Genomic DNA, 15,904 nt, shown 5'->3' with positions numbered 1-15,904 from the left:
ATAAAACATACTAAATTGGCTTGTTTTGGACAAGTTTAGTTTGTGTTTAGTTGGGGCTCCTTTTCATATTTTAGATGTCTATGAGTTTGCATTTTCAAGAGTGATTTCTTCTTTAAATGTCTTAAATGGTTTCATTTGAATAATTGTTTGAGGCCCCGAAAGGTAAAATTATCCAATATTTCACATAGCCTACTCTAAAAGCAAAGATTCCGTCCAAAGTCCAAAAACTGAATACATGGTGATGGCGCCGTGTGCAAATGCAGCGGCCAGTAGCTCCCTCAAACTTTGCTACATTTTAGTTTTTATTTGCTATTTATTACCAAAAGCATGTATTACCTATGACAGAAAAACACTCATCACCATCAGAACAGGAAGCACAGGGATTGGATTAAGTGCAGCAGACCTTGAGACGATCACTGCCCACAACATCTTCAGACCACTCAGCCAGATCAGCAGTGCAACCACCCCAAGAAGAGGGGGAAGAAAGCTGGGATAAGAGCTAAGCTAACCCAGCTTGGACCTAAGGTTACTCCACTACCCAACCTATTCTTGGCTAATGTCCGGTCACAGGAAAATAAAATTGACGAAATAAGGCTAACCTAGCAATGGGAAATCAGAAACTGTTGTGCAAACATCTTTACAGAGACGTGGCTCCGCCACAACATCCCAGATCAAGCTATTACACTCACGGACAGACCGTGTTCCACGCCGACAGAATGCAAGACTCCAGTAAGACAAGGAGAGGTAGACTTTTATATCAATGATGCTTAGTGCTCAAACATAGTCAAAGTTGATGGACAATGTTTCCCAGATGTCGAATTTTTAATGTTAAGATGCCGACCATATTATCAACCCAGAGAATTCACCAGTGTTTTTGTTGCTGCTGTTTACATTCCCCCAGACGCTAATTTAAATGCACTACAGGAACTGTAGCTCACCAGCAGTCACATGACATATCAACCAGGCGATATTTTTATTGTAGCTGGCTATTTTTATCAAACGGACCTCAGAACTGTTTTACCTAAATTCCACCAGCATGTCCATACCCCCACCAGGTGAAGCAATACCCTGGACAATGTTTACACAAACATTCCTGGCAGCTAAGATGCCCTCCCCCGCCCCCACTTTGGTCAATCAGAATACATTTCCCTGCCAACCTACTCACAGCTGATTAAAACTGTCAAACCATCAGAAAAAAACTGTTAAAATGTGGACAGATGACGCTACAGCAGCATTCTACAGAAATGTTTTGAGTTCATAGACTGGTAAATGTTCAGAGATGCCGCCACCCAGCAGAACCACATTAATCTTGAGGAATATACATCATCAGTGACATCATACATCAGCAAATGTGTTGATGATGTGGTGATCACAAAGACAATAAAATCATTCCCCAACCAGAAAGCCTGGACAAATGGAGAGGTGAGGGTCCTATCCAGAGCCAAAAAAGTTGCCTTTCGGTCAGGTGACAAGGAAGCATACAGCACCGCCAGAGTGAGACAGAAAGCTGGCATCAAGGAGGCAAAGTGGAGGCATTAGGAGAGAGTAGAGAGAGATCTCAACACCATAGACATGTGGCATGTGATCAAGACCATCACAGGCTACAAAAGTAGGAGCACCCCTATCTTGAGTGAGGTCACGTTGCCAGATGAGCTTAACACCTTATATGCTTGCTTTGATTTCCTCAACAAAGAGTCAGCTGTCAAGTCTACTCCGTCTCCAGAGGACTGGCTATTGTCAGTCTCCACAGGAGATGTGAGAAGAATCCTGCTGAGAGTAAATGTGAGCAAAGCTGCTGGGCCTGATAACATCCGTGAGCGTGTACTAAACACAGGTGCCAACCAGCTAGTTACAGTAATGTCATTACTGACATATTTAACATATCCCTGTTACAGGAGAGTGTTCCTACCTGCTTTAAGACAGCCACCATCGTCCCTGTACCTAACAAGTCTGCAGTGTCTAGTCTAAATGACTACTGCCCTGTAGCACTCACCCCCATTCTGATGAAGTGCTTTGACAAACTGGTTCTCCAGCACATCAAAGACAACATCCGAGCCAGCCTGGACCTCAACCAGTTTACATTCAGAGCCAACAGATCCACAGAGGATGCCATCTCCACTGCCCTCCATTCAGTCTTCACATATCTTAAAAATAACACATACATCAGCTCAGCATTCAACACAATCATCCCCATGAAACTGATTGGCAAACTTAGCATTCTGGGATTGAGTGCCAAACTGTGAAGTTTGCTGACGACACCACCATCATCGGCTGGATTTCAAACAACTATGAGACTTCATAACGCGAGGAAATCAACAATCTTGCAGGGTGGAGGAGAACAGAGAACAGCCTACTGCTCAGCATCAGCAAAACAAAAGAGCTGATTGTTGATTTTAGCAAAAAGGAGGCAAACACACACACCCCTGTCTACATCAGTGGAGCTGAGGTGGAGCTTGGTGAACAGTTTTAGGTTCCTGGGAATCAGCATCTCAGAGAACCTGTCGTGGTCATCACACATCTCCACACTGGTAAAGAAAGCTCAGAAACGGTTATATTTCTTAAGGAAACTTAAGAAGTCAAAATTGCCGTGCCAAGTTGACTTCCTGACTGGAAACATCACAAACTGGCATGGGGTGTGCATGGCCCAGGACAGGAGGGCTTTGCAGTGGCTGATTAAAACCGCTCAGAAGATCATTGGTACCAACCTACCGCGCATCATTGATAATGGTTAGTTGCCCAAAGGACACTAAAACACAATACCCACCCCAGCCACATCCTGTTCACCCTGCTGTCATCTGGCACACGATGCAGAATTATCTGCTGCAGTACCACCAGACTACAGAGCAGCTTCTTTCCTCAGGCTGTGAGACTCCTCATACATGGAACTTTAAACTGACATTGCACATGCTGTACATACATCCTGGGTGTATATGTATATTATATACAGTATATATAAGTAACTGTATATATTGTTTTATTTTAATTTCATTTGTATTCTATTCTAATTTAAATATTTGTATATATGTTTTATGTGTGTGTAGCATGAAGGGGCAACAATTTACATTTCATTGTGCAACCCTGTGTTTTAAAATCTTTATACCTTGAAATTTTTGTAGCAGAACTTGTTTTTTCTTCATTCCTGCCTCATTAATGATCTCATAACCCCTCAAGATTTATCTTGTGAGCCTTTGGAGAACCACCGGACCTAACTGTGTTTAAAGTTGTTAAAACTAGCTCCACCTCAATCAGCTACAACAGTAAAATGTTGTTTACAAATTGATGTAGGGCTGCAGCTATTGATTATTTTAGTAATGTACCGATTATTCCATCAATTAATCGAATAAGAAATACTTCTGCTTTATTAAAGAGTAATAGTATATATATATAGTAATGCAATAGTAATATGCAAAAGAGAAAATAAGACAGGTCTCTTAAAAGGAACAACTAACTGGTTTCATTTTTTTAAAATCTACATTTTTATTGCTTAAATTGCATACAATGATATTATGTGTCAAAACTAAACCCATTTAGTGCATTTAAGTGCCATATTACATTCTGGGTTTTAAAGAAAACATGTTTTGAAATGCAAAAACAAAACAAAAACCTTTTTGCTTTCACAAAAAAGATACTTAACTTTCAGAACTACAAGTTTCAACCTAACTAGAGCTCAGGTATAACGTAAGCCTTTACTGTCTTCTTTGTGGCATTTGTAGGAGGCAAAAACGAGTGGACAGGAACTGTGACTATCATAATAATAACATGAATGAAGCACAAACTTTCACAAATTGACCGCAAAACCTAGCTAAATTAGGGACATCATAACTAGCTACCATGTTGATTTATATAACTAGCTATTACATATAGCCATAATTAACGTAGCCTACATTCTTTACTAGCCTTCATATACCTTATGTCGGGTCTATATATATATAGATATATATATATATATCTATATATATATATATATATATATATATATATATATATAGATATATATACTAAAAGTATTTGTATTTTTATTTACAATAGGTTTTATATAAATTAAACAAAAGGCAAAGAAAATATGATCATTTTTACCTATTTCGGCCATACGCGGTCATATTGACCGCAGTGACTTTCGCGCTATTCTATTGTTCTATTGTGCTGACCTACAGCACACACGGCTCACGGCCTTCTTGTGTGTGTTTGACGATGGCATGCTGAAGCACATCTGGGACTGCACTGTGGCTGAGGCACATCAGCACCGTAGTGACAGCTCATGACCTGACAATTTTGGCTAGCTGCGGATGTCAATTCAAAATCCATGCTGAACGGGGCTACGTTTCTGGGAAAAGAGGAGACGCGGAACAAAGATCAGCTCGTGGGAGAAAGTGTGGAGCTGAAACTGGGGAGCCATTTCTGGGTAAGGGAAGAAATATTACCAGATCATTTCTTCACTTCTCTGAAACTGGCCACCGCCTTACAAGCCAAGAAGACCAGCCTGGTTGGCACCCTGGGGAAAACTAAGCGTGAGTCGCCCCCCTCCGCAAAAGAGTAAGCGGAGCTGTTCAGCACAAAAGGTGTGCCATGTGTAGAAGCGACGTTCACCATCTACCAGGGAAAGCCGAGGAAGAATGTATGTTTGCTGAGCTCCGTGCACACAAGCGTGGGCATCACCGATGGGCTGAAGGCAAAGCGGGAGTCGGTGATACTGGTGTGAATATAGCGTATGCAATAATTACGGTTTACTATATGCGATGATGTGAATATTGATAAATGTATAATTAAAGTTTTTTAAATGTATATTTTGGTGTTATTTGTTTTTTAAAAGATATCCTAACACAATAAATGCATTAATCTCCCATTTGGGTAATTTATCATTAGAGATTATAGAGTTTGGAATCTAGCGGTCAAAATGACCGCTTCCGGCAATTCTAGTAAGTTTGGAATTCTGGCACTTCTAGTGTTAAATGAGGCAAGTGAGGCCTGCAGTTCTTTGGATGTTGTTGTGGGGTCTTTTGTGATCTCTTGGGTGAGTCGTCGTTGCGCTCTTGGGGTAATTTTGGTCGGCCGGCCACTCCTGGGAAGGTTCACCACTGTTCCGTGTTTTCACCATTTGTGGATAATGGCTCTCACTGTGGTTCGCTGGAGTCCTTAAAGGTTTAGAAATGGATTTATAACCTTTTCCAGACTGATAGATCTCAATTACATTCTTTCTCATTTGTTCCTGAATTTCTTTGGATCTCAGCATGATGTCTAGCTTTTGAAGATCTTTTGGTCTACTTCACTTTGTCAGGCAGGTCCTATTTAAGTGATTTCTTGATTGAGAACAGGTGTGGCAGTAATCAGGTGTGGGTGTGGGTAGATAAATTGAACTCAGGTGTGATAAACCACAGTTAAGTTTTGCCTTAATAATAACAACCTTCATTTAAAAACAGTATTTTGTGTTTACTTGTGTTATCTTTGACTAATATTTAAATTTGTTTGATGAAATGTGAAATTCAATGTTTTGCACCAATAAAAAACAATACACTGGGGGCCGGGGGAAAATGCTAGCCTGGCTCTGTCCAAAGTAAAAAAATACATCTACGGAAACCTCTAAAGACGCCCAGTACTTCTGTGCAGGAACTTGAGGAAGCTTCGCACTGTTACTACACCCAGCTGTTATACCCCAAGAAATATTTCCAGCACGAAACTACTACCTACTTTACCTACAAAGCTAACAAGATAAAACTGTTCATCAGTGAGCTTTAGAGGTAATGGTAGGTATATTTTTTAACTTTGGACAGAGCCAGGCTAGCTGTTTCCTTCCATTCCTTAAGCTAAGCTAACCATGTCCTGACTCCAGCTCCCCTTAACACAGGCATGAGAGTTATATTGATCCTCTCATTGTTATGGTTTGAGGGTTTTTTATTTCCTGTTTTATTTTTTAGTGTGTCCCTCTCATTGTGTGTCTTGTGGTTTTACTTCCTGTCTTTGTTTGCTTTCCCTCCACTTTTGATTGTTTGCACCTGCGTCTCGTTGTTTCACCTCCCCTAGAGTATTTAGTCTGGGTCCCTGTCTTTGTTCAGTGTTGGGTCATTGTTGTTACACATGGTGTTATACCTGCCTTGAGTGAGTCGTGCCTTGAATTTTTGTTCCTGTTTTGTGAGTGTTCCTGACCATTGTGTGTGTCGCCGTTTGGTGTACTTTTTGTTGTACCTGGTTCCAGTGCCCAGTTCCTCTGCAGTTTTGCATTATGCATTATTATAATTATTATTACCGTGAGTTCTGTTTTGGATTCTTTGTCTCCCATGGACCTTGGTTGGATTCTGGATTTTCAATCAATCAATCAATCAATCAAACTTTATTTCTATAGCACCTTCCAACAACCGAAACTGAACCAAAGTGCTGTACAACATTAAAAACAAGATAAAAAAATAATAATGATAATAACAAATAATAATAAAAGTACAAATAGGTCAGCAGAGCACATTACAACATTAAGATAAAGAGAAGTGTCACAGGGCCACTAAGTGTTAAAAGCTATTCTAAATAAGTGGGTTTTAAGTTTGGCTTTGAACAAAGGCAGGTCAGTGATGGAACGTAAGTCAATGGGCAGAGAGTTCCAGAGTTTCGGACCGGCCACTGCAAAAGAACGGTCGCCCCATTGTTTGCACCGGGACTGGGGGACCTCCAGCAGATGTTGCCCAGCAGATTGTAGAGCTCTGCCGGGTCGGTGAGGGCTCAAGATCTCACAGAAATAGGAAGGTGCAAGGCCATTGACTGCATTAAAAACAAATGTCAAAATTTTAAAATGAATTCTGAACTGGACAGGGAGCCAGTGCAGGGAGTATAGGACAGGTGTGATGTGCTCGTGTTTCCGACTCTTAGTGAGCAGGCGGGCCGCAGCATTTTGCACAGGCTGCAAACGATGAAGACCAGCGTGGTTAACTCCCACATAGAGCGCATTACAGTAGTCTATGCGGGAACTAACAAAAGCAAGGATAGCTTTCTCCAGGTCACAACGGCTCAAGAAGGGTTTAACCTTTGCTAGGAGGCGGAGCTGAAAGAAGCTTGCCCTGACCACAGAATCAATTTGTTTATCAAATTTTAGACTGCTGTCTAATTTCACCCCCAAATTTTTCACAACATGGACCTTGGACAGGAAAGGCAAATGGGACACAGGTCTAAAATTTGACAGGACAGCAGGATCAAGGTTGGGTTTTTTTAGAAGAGGTCTGACCACAGCGTGCTTGAAAGCAGTTGGTACAGAACCTGAGCTAATGCAGCTGTTTATGAACGAGAGGAGACATGGCCCCACTGTGATTTTGTACTTTGCCTGCTCCCTTTTGGACTGTTTAGCCACCTTGGACTTACTTCCCTGTTTCCACCACTGCCAGCCGGTAACCCTGTTACCTGTGTGTTACTGGTCTGTCTGCCTGCACCTGCTTGTAAACCACATCAACCCCAATAAACACTGTAGGCATCCGGCTAGTTCACCCTGATACCGCTTCCTGGTCATCGGCCTTTGGGTCCACATACCAGTACACAGCACAACATACGACACTCATCTCAGGAAGAGAGAGCTAGTCAAACACCCTCTCTGTCCTCTAGACTTATATGATTATCTTTGCAAATCTTATACATACAGGCATACTTTATTGACTAAAAATATACTTATTTCATGTTAAAACACATTTTCAAGATAGAACATGTGAAACAAAAATGTGAAAAGAACAAATGTACATCTCATTTTCTCCTTTTCTTCTGGTCATTTACTTTCTCTACCTAATAGTTGTAAATGTGTATTTCCCATCATGCCACTGTGAAAAGACCATATAAGTATGTGTGTGTGTGTGTGTGTGTGTGTGTGTGTGTGTGTGTGTGTGGGGTTAGTGGGTAGTGTATTTTATTAGTTATATGATGATGTAACAAAACCTGAAAGTATACAATAAGCATGTCCAGATATTTATTCAGACTATGCATGAACAAATCAGCCATGAGAACATTGTTATTAGGTCTTACCAGTCCATCCAGCCAGACAGCGGCAGTGACCAGTAGAGTGGTGGCATCCATCAGCATGACTGCAGTCACAGCGTTCTTTACAGTCCAGACCATAGGTACCATCCTGAGAAGGATGAACAGTATCATCACAGAGATGAACTTCAGTAACGTGTCCATTCACATGACATGCAGCAGTTATTTATTCTAGAGAAACTTTGAGTCTTTCATGCTTTTAAATCCTATCTATTCAGTATAACAAGGTCAACTATCATCCTAACAAAGTGTAATGCACAAAAATGTTAGATGCTTGTATAGGACTGCAGTTAGGATTTGTATTTGTACAGGCTATACGAACTGATGTAGAGAATATTACATGAGTTTTTTTTTTTTTTTTTAGTCGTTCAACAACATCAACAAGTTATAATTGCAAAACAAAATAAAATCTACAACACTACTGCAAAATATCAGGTTGTAATGTAAAGGAAAATCAAGGAAATCATTAGCAAAGTGATTTTCGGTGGACTAGAACTGTGATTTCCTCACTGACTTGCCAACACATAATATTGGACACATTCCAAAAACAGAACATTTATATTGCAAAAGATCTGGGAGCATCCATTTCTTGTCACCTGGCAGTGGAGTTCACACTTCTCTCCTCTCCAGCCTAGAGCACAGGTACAGTGACCGTCCAGCACGTTACACGCTCCTCCATTCCCACACATACAGGTTAGGTTACAGCCCAGACCCCATGTACCACTGGGACAGTTGATGGAGCAGTCCACCCCATGCCAGCCTGATTAAACAAGGTCAATAAGATTCAAACACACACATACCTTACTTTCCATTAACAATAGCTAGTATCATAACCATTATTCAGTGTAACACAAGGATCAAAATACGTCTGGAACAGTTTCTTTGAAATAATGCTGACATCAAAAGTCATCAGGACAGTAATTATGATGGCTTTGTAAAAAGTAGATTGCTACCAAAAAGTTGGTTTGCCTGAAAAGAATAATTGTGTTTCATCATTCCACTCAGCCTTGTAAGAGAAAGGCATCCAGGAAAAGAGAGAGAAAAAATGAGGAGAAAGGATGTGAGCCTACACAGAATGGTACTTTATGATAAAGATAATAAAATAACTTAAGGCTATAATAGTAGACTTCAGTATGTTTTTATTCATATGATATTTATTTAATATTGAATTAAAATGTCATCCATATGTATAGTCACTGCTGGCAGACCCAATTTTTTATAGACTAGGATGTTTTGCATGGCTTTAGTCTTTTTTCCCCAAATTAGTGATTTGTTATAAAGTTCAGAAGTAAGGTATTATGACTAATAACTCTCCTCCTCCCTCTCCTCCTCCCTCTTCTCTCTCCTCCTCAGCTCACCTGGTTTACAGGAGCAGGATCCGTCCACAGGTGAACACTGAGCTCTGTTCTTACAGTTACAGCTGGAGGAGCAGTTCACTCCATGTGTTCCAGCTGGGCAGGGGACTGAACAGCTGGGACCCTGAGAAGGTCAATACAGTAGATGAATAGTTAGACCTGGCTATGAGGATATCACACAGAAATATACACTACAAGAGGGACATCTTATCATGTGGCTGGTGGTGATACACTTTCTACCTCCAGGGGTTGAGGAATGGAGAGTAAGGTGGAAGGAAAAGTGAAACCATCTTGGGATGGGTTGTAAACCACTCTGGCACTGGAAGAGAATGGTGAAACGCCACATCGTCCCATACAATTACAAAAAGTTCTGGATTTTGCCTCACCTGCCCCCTTTCCCCACCTGGCAAAAGTCTTAGAGGTTATCAAGGAATGAAATGAGGCGCTCAGTGTCCCAATTAAACTTTTTTTTTCTTTTTAGTTATGTTAAATGTACGTTAAAAATCAGTTTTGACAATAGTATGTAAACATGTACAAAATGGAGTGTAAATACACAAAGTTTGATGATGGTGATATAGTTTTAGTGAGAAACTAGTTCATGAAATTTGAAAAATGCCACTGAATGCATTTTGTGTAAAAGCAATGAAAAGTGATCCACAGTTTAGTCCACATAGACTGCTGCTGTGCTGACTGTGTGAAGAGTTTTGAAAAAGTTAACTCCTATAGAGAAATGTGACATAGCAATTGTAAAAAAAACTATAACATGATATGTGACCTAAAGCATTCACTGACATTCTGACATAATAGAAATGGGTTTACCGTGAAGCCTGGAGCACAGATACACTCTCCGGTCACACTGTGGCAGTCAGCACCATTCTGACACTGGCACACCTGCTGGCAGGACTCGCCATAAAATCCTGGGGTGCACGTCTCATTGCAGTAGAGACCTGACCAACCAGGCTCACATGTACACTCCCCTAAAATTGGGTGGCAGCTGGTGACAAGAGAGGAACATACCATAGTTACAGATGTACTCAATTCTTGTTTAGTTTTTGCTCATACTATAGGACTACTACTGTTTCTCAAATTTAGGATTCATACCTTTCAGTAACTGAATCTTTATCGGCCTACCAGGGACAGGGCGTAAAGGGTTCAGTACACTTGAAACAAATACGAGATGTCATCGACCACATCTCAGTCGAATTGTTTCTCCCTGTTCTGAGTGGGTGCACTCTGAAACCTGACCAGCACAATGCCGGTTGGACATGGTTTCCACTCCATTTTAATGCGACACCCAAAACGTAAACATAACAAAATACCACATGTTCCAACAACATTGTAAACAATACAGACCAATAAAAACATATTTCCCCAGCTTGTAATGGCTAAATTAGATTAGAAAAGGTACTGTAGTTTCTTTGCCATCACTTTAAATCTGTGAAAGGATTAAATTAAAGTTTACCACAGCATCTCTACCAGCTGATAATCTGCTGCTGAGAGATTCAGTGTCTGACCTGTCACCTCATATGCTGCCTGCACTCCATTTAACTGAGGGTTAGGGTTAGGAGTTTCCCCGCCCTTGCTGCTGTGTAACAAGAGGCATGCCAGCACAACCAAATGGAGCACAGCAATGATCACACTTGGCGAGGTGAAAAGCCTGCTGTCATAGCCTCCTCCTGCCTCCCCGATCTCTCTACAACAACTCTTTTGTGTATTTGTAGTCCCGATGTGATGAATCATACAAATGGGGATAACTGCACACACTTTCAGACAGTCTTTACTTGTAGGCATTTGTGGTATTTCACTCAGTTGTTCAAAAGAAAAGTGACGGAAGTAGTTGTGTGAAGAATTTAAAAAGAAAACTTTAGAGAGAAGTTCAAACCCTGCCTTACTCTCACCTCTGTGAGAGGTGGGACTGTTCCAAGGCGATGGTGCTCTGATGGCAAAATCACAATCGCCGTTAGAAATGTGGAGAGTGTGGGGTATAAATAAGAGACCTTGGTCTGATGAGTGTCCAAGAGGTGGAAAAGGCATGCAAGAGTTCAGAAATGCATAAAGTGGCAAGATCATGTAGGGCCTTGTATGTGATAATATGTGATAAGCAATATCTTAAAATTTATTCTATACTTAACAGGGAGCCAGGAGGGATGGATTGGTGTGGGCTCTGTGGACAGGATAGGGCTGCTTGGGTGAGACAGGAGAAAAGAACATTGCAGTAGTCGAGACGCAAAAAAATTAGGGTATGGATTAGTAATTCTAGATCTCTGGTTGACAGCATTGGTTTGATTTTAGCAATGTTCCGGAGTTGGAAGAAGCAGATTTGCACAAGTTTGTTTATGTGAGATTCAAAGTTCAGGATTTGGTCAAAGATTACACCCCGGTTTCTTGAGGAGGGTTTAACATTGGTTGCCAGAGGACTGATATAGGGACTCACATCAGAGACAAACATGTTAGGACTGATGAGGAGAACCTTGGTTTTGTCAGGATTTAGTTGAAGGCAGTTGAGTGACATCCATTCCTTAATAGCAGTCAGACAGTCAATATTATCAGATCGTGTGGTTTAACTGAAAATGTTGTGTTCTTTAGAATCAGAACCAGAAATACTTTTTGATCCCCGAGGGGAAACTCTTTTGTTACAGCAGCTCACTATCACGTCAGTGCACACAGCAATAGAAGTACTAAGCAAAAAATATAATACAGGTCAGAAAATAAATTAAGTACCAAGTGGGTATAAGTATAAAATAAAAAAATTAAAATAAGTGTGAAGTACAAAGTGGGCTTACCAGTTGATGATAATTATATGGTATAAAGTAATAGTGCATGAACTGTCAAGTTAAGCTTATTAAGATTATAATGAGACGGAGGATATTGCACAGCAGTAATAGAAGTATAAATAAATATCAATAAATAGGGAATTTTAAACTGAAAAGAGTATATTGCATAGCAATATTAACACAGAACATTGCACGATTATTCAAGTATTGCAGAGATGTTAATGATCAATGTCCAGTTTAATGACTTAGGGTTATATAGATTAACACTTAGAGGGAGGAGTTAAAGAGTTTGATGGCCGCAGGCAGGAATGACGCTGTGGCGCTCTGTGGTGCTTTTTGGGGGGATGAGTCTTCCGCTGAAGGTACTCCTTTGTTTGACCAGCACGTCATGGAGTGGGTGGGAGACACTGTCCAAGATAGCATGTAGTTTGGCCAGCATCCTCCTCTCTGACACCACCGCCAGAGAGTCCAGCTCCACCCCCACAATGTCACTGGCCTTACGGATCAGTTTGTTGAGCCTGTTAGCGTCCGCTACCCTCAGCCTGCTGCCCCAGCATGCAACAGCATACAGGATAGCACTAGCCACCTCAGACTCATAAAACATCTTCAGTATTGTCCAGCAGATATTGAAGGACCTCAGCCTCCTCAGAAAACAGAGGCAGCTCTGGGCCTTCCTGTAAAGAGCTTGAGTGTTCGGTTTATTGTCCTGTTCAGTTTATTGTCCTTCAAGGACCTCAAGGAGATGCTGTGCAACGATTTTTTCACAAATGGTAGTTTCGAAATAGGTCTGTAGTTATTTGATTGGGTTGGATCAAGGGCAGGTTTTTTAGGAATAGGATGGATGGTCGCCATCTTAAAGCCATTGGGAACACACTCAAAAATGAGACAGAGATTGATAATGAAGAGTAGGATAGGGCCCAGGGTAGGCAGGACCTCTTTAAGGAATTTGGGGGGGACTACATCTAAAGAGCAAGAGGACAGGCGCATATGGGATAATGTGTTCAACAGATTATGTAGAGAGATAGGGGAGAACTCAGACAAGAGAGTGACAATGGACTGATGAATCAGAGGAAAAAGTAGCATTATTAAAATTGGATCGGATGTTAGTGATTTTGTCAACAAAGGAAGACAAAAAAATTTCACAGTCTAATGGGGAGAAGGAAGATACAGCATGATGAGCAGGTTTTACAAGCCATTCAATGGTATTAAATAGGAACCTATGATTGTGTTTGTTGTCAGTGATTAGGCCTGCAAAGTAGACAACTCTCTCCTCTTATGTTTTCGTTAAGCATGGACAGCAATTCTTTGGATGGACCCTGAGTTTGGATTTCCTCCAACTTCACTCCACTCTAACTCCCCTTTCCTGCTGACGAATGTCGTCATTGATCCAGGGGCAAGAGTTAGCCGAAGAAAATTACAGCGGTGGTGTAGGGAGCTTTAGTATCTAGTGCAGAAGCACATGGAACATTGAATCAAGTCACAAGATCATTAACATTTGAGGGGTCACAGAAAGTGTTGGTCAAGGGGAAATTTTGATGTGATGGTGTTGCAGTTTGAGAGGTAAGAGTCATAATTAAAATTTAACAGAAATCATCCTCTGGCAATTTAATGGCATTTCATGGCGGACACACAAACTGAGCATTATTACCATGGATGGATTACTGAACTAGCACCAGCGACCCAAGAGTGAGATACCAGCCGAAGTTCGAAAGAGAACAGGGCTCAGTCAAAAGTCCTTCTTCACATTTAAAAAACATCTTCACATTTAAGGTCACAACAATGAAAGGAGGGTTGGTTTAGGTAGGATGAGGGGCCTTTTAAGCGTCTGTGCTCAGGGGACCATCATTTTAGAACCCCTTCCTTTAGGCCCAGTCACTAGCAGGGCAAAAACAACAACTTGGTGTGTAAAAATAATGATTAGTGTCTGTTTATCTGAGACAGTACATTGTTCAGATTCAGAGCATAAAACAAAAAATTCCGGCCACAAAGACTAGAGTTCTGCAAGGGCCTAAAATTGAGACCTGAAACTGGCCCATAACCAACTGAACCTGGCTGGTACTGCCAGACTGAGACCCAAAGCTATATGTTTGCTTTATTTAATTCATCACTCCTATTATTACCATTACTCCTACTATGATATTTTTCATTCCATGCCAGGAGGTTGGGGATTATCTGCAGTAACATAGGTGGAATCTGCCTGTATTTGTTAGTGATTGTGTTTGACTGACAGCTGGCCCATCGGACATAGCACTCCCATTGAAGAGGGGCAGAACAGCTGTTCTCTGCAAAGACACATGCAGCTCCCAGCTGTCCTGTCTAAGTGATCACTGACTACTGGCCCACAACAGTCAGCTGTCTAAAAGGTCAACGATCACACTGACTCACATTTGGCAACATTAAATTTAATTAAATCTACTATATGCAGAACAACTTTGAACACAATTTCTGCGTACCTGTGTGTGTTCTGTGCGTAGCACGGACACTTCCTATCACATTGGAGGCCATACTGTCCTTCAGGACACAGTCGGATGTCACATGTCTCCCCTGTGTATCCTGGCTCACACAGACACATTCCGTTGGTGTGGTAGCACTTGCTGTTGTTCTTACAGCGACACATCTTTGCACAGCCAGCACCATAAGTACCAACTGGACACTCGTCCTGGCACCTGTTCACAGTAAGAGACACAGTCACATCCATGGTCAATTTTAAAAGGTGGAAGTGATCAATAACAGTTCTTTGAGGGCATCTCAGAGACCCAAATCACAAGTCTATCTGTGTGGATTTACATAGGCTCAATACAAGTCTGATTCACAAATTAGAAAAGGCCAACTGACTTCCAGGCTTTCCTGGATAAAACAGGTTACACTTCAGTGTTACTTAGATTGCTATTGTAATGACAAAAGACTTAAAGGGAGAGCGGTTGACATTCTGGAACAAGTTCGAACAATCACATGATAGTTAAGGTATGACTCCTCACAGGGCTGGTCTGGGCTCTCCTTACAATAAAACAAAGGGTGTTCACTCACAAAAGACTGTTAATCAAGGTAAATTAGTTTCTCAACACAGAGCACACTGTCATATAGAAAGGATTTGATCAAAGACAATACATGAAAAATTAAAAATAAAACTATTTTCTTCTACACTATCTATGTTGTTACTGTTACTGCAACAGTTTCTCCTAAGAATTACATTCATGTTCATATGGAAGAAATATGCTTGTGGGGTATCACCACCCAGATTATATTATGTTAACAAACAGTATCTGTAAAAAGTTCATTGTCAATGATTTTTTTAAATGGAATAAAATGGATGATAAACAGGGCACTCAGAACGTGCATTTGTCACCCAACAGTAACACTTTGTCACTCAGAACACAATGGCCTAAAAAACACAAACAGGTAGCATTACAAGATGTATCACCATTGTCTTTGAAGTATCTTTTATTTATTTATTTGGCATAAACCAAGAAACCATTACAACAAAAAGAAGGGCACTTCTTTATTGCATGTATTGTGCTACCTTACAGTACTGTATGTCACAGAAATAAATTAGAAATGTTGCAATATGCATCAACAGGCTTTTTTCGTTGTTGCCATTTTTGCATAGAGTAAAAGTGCACAAAATGAAACAAAAGTAATTAATTACAGTCATGCAATACAAAACTATACATATTTATTATACATACTTGTATAGGATAGCTACAGATATAGAAATACAACACTGCCTGTCTTGTGCTTTGTTCACATCACAACTTATGTCATCTCTTGCGATACACC

General features: G+C 40.8%; 1 protein-coding gene across 3 annotated transcripts in view; it reads right to left on the bottom strand.

Moving 5' to 3' along the window:
- megf10 (multiple EGF-like-domains 10) overlaps positions 1-15,904 on the bottom strand; it is a 94,461-nt gene that overhangs the window by 23,563 nt on the left and 54,994 nt on the right. For 2 of the 3 annotated variants that reach the window (XM_044173373.1, XM_044173374.1), the window contains exons 9-13: positions 14,581-14,793; positions 10,173-10,347; positions 9,357-9,477; positions 8,595-8,758; positions 7,987-8,089 (exon numbers count right to left, since the gene is read on the bottom strand). In XM_044173373.1, the coding sequence (XP_044029308.1) occupies positions 7,987-8,089; positions 8,595-8,758; positions 9,357-9,477; positions 10,173-10,347; positions 14,581-14,793 (776 nt within the window). Of the gene's footprint in view, positions 1-6,440; positions 6,745-7,986; positions 8,090-8,594; positions 8,759-9,356; positions 9,478-10,172; positions 10,348-14,580; positions 14,794-15,904 lie in introns of those variants that run through there. The other variant, XM_044173376.1, reaches the window with a different exon arrangement.

This window comes from Siniperca chuatsi, linkage group LG18, assembly GCF_020085105.1.
Source record: "Siniperca chuatsi isolate FFG_IHB_CAS linkage group LG18, ASM2008510v1, whole genome shotgun sequence".
Classification (NCBI taxonomy): Eukaryota; Metazoa; Chordata; class Actinopteri; order Centrarchiformes; family Sinipercidae; genus Siniperca; species Siniperca chuatsi.
Note: the sequence above shows the minus strand (reverse complement) of the source record. Positions and strands in the feature narration are given on the sequence as shown.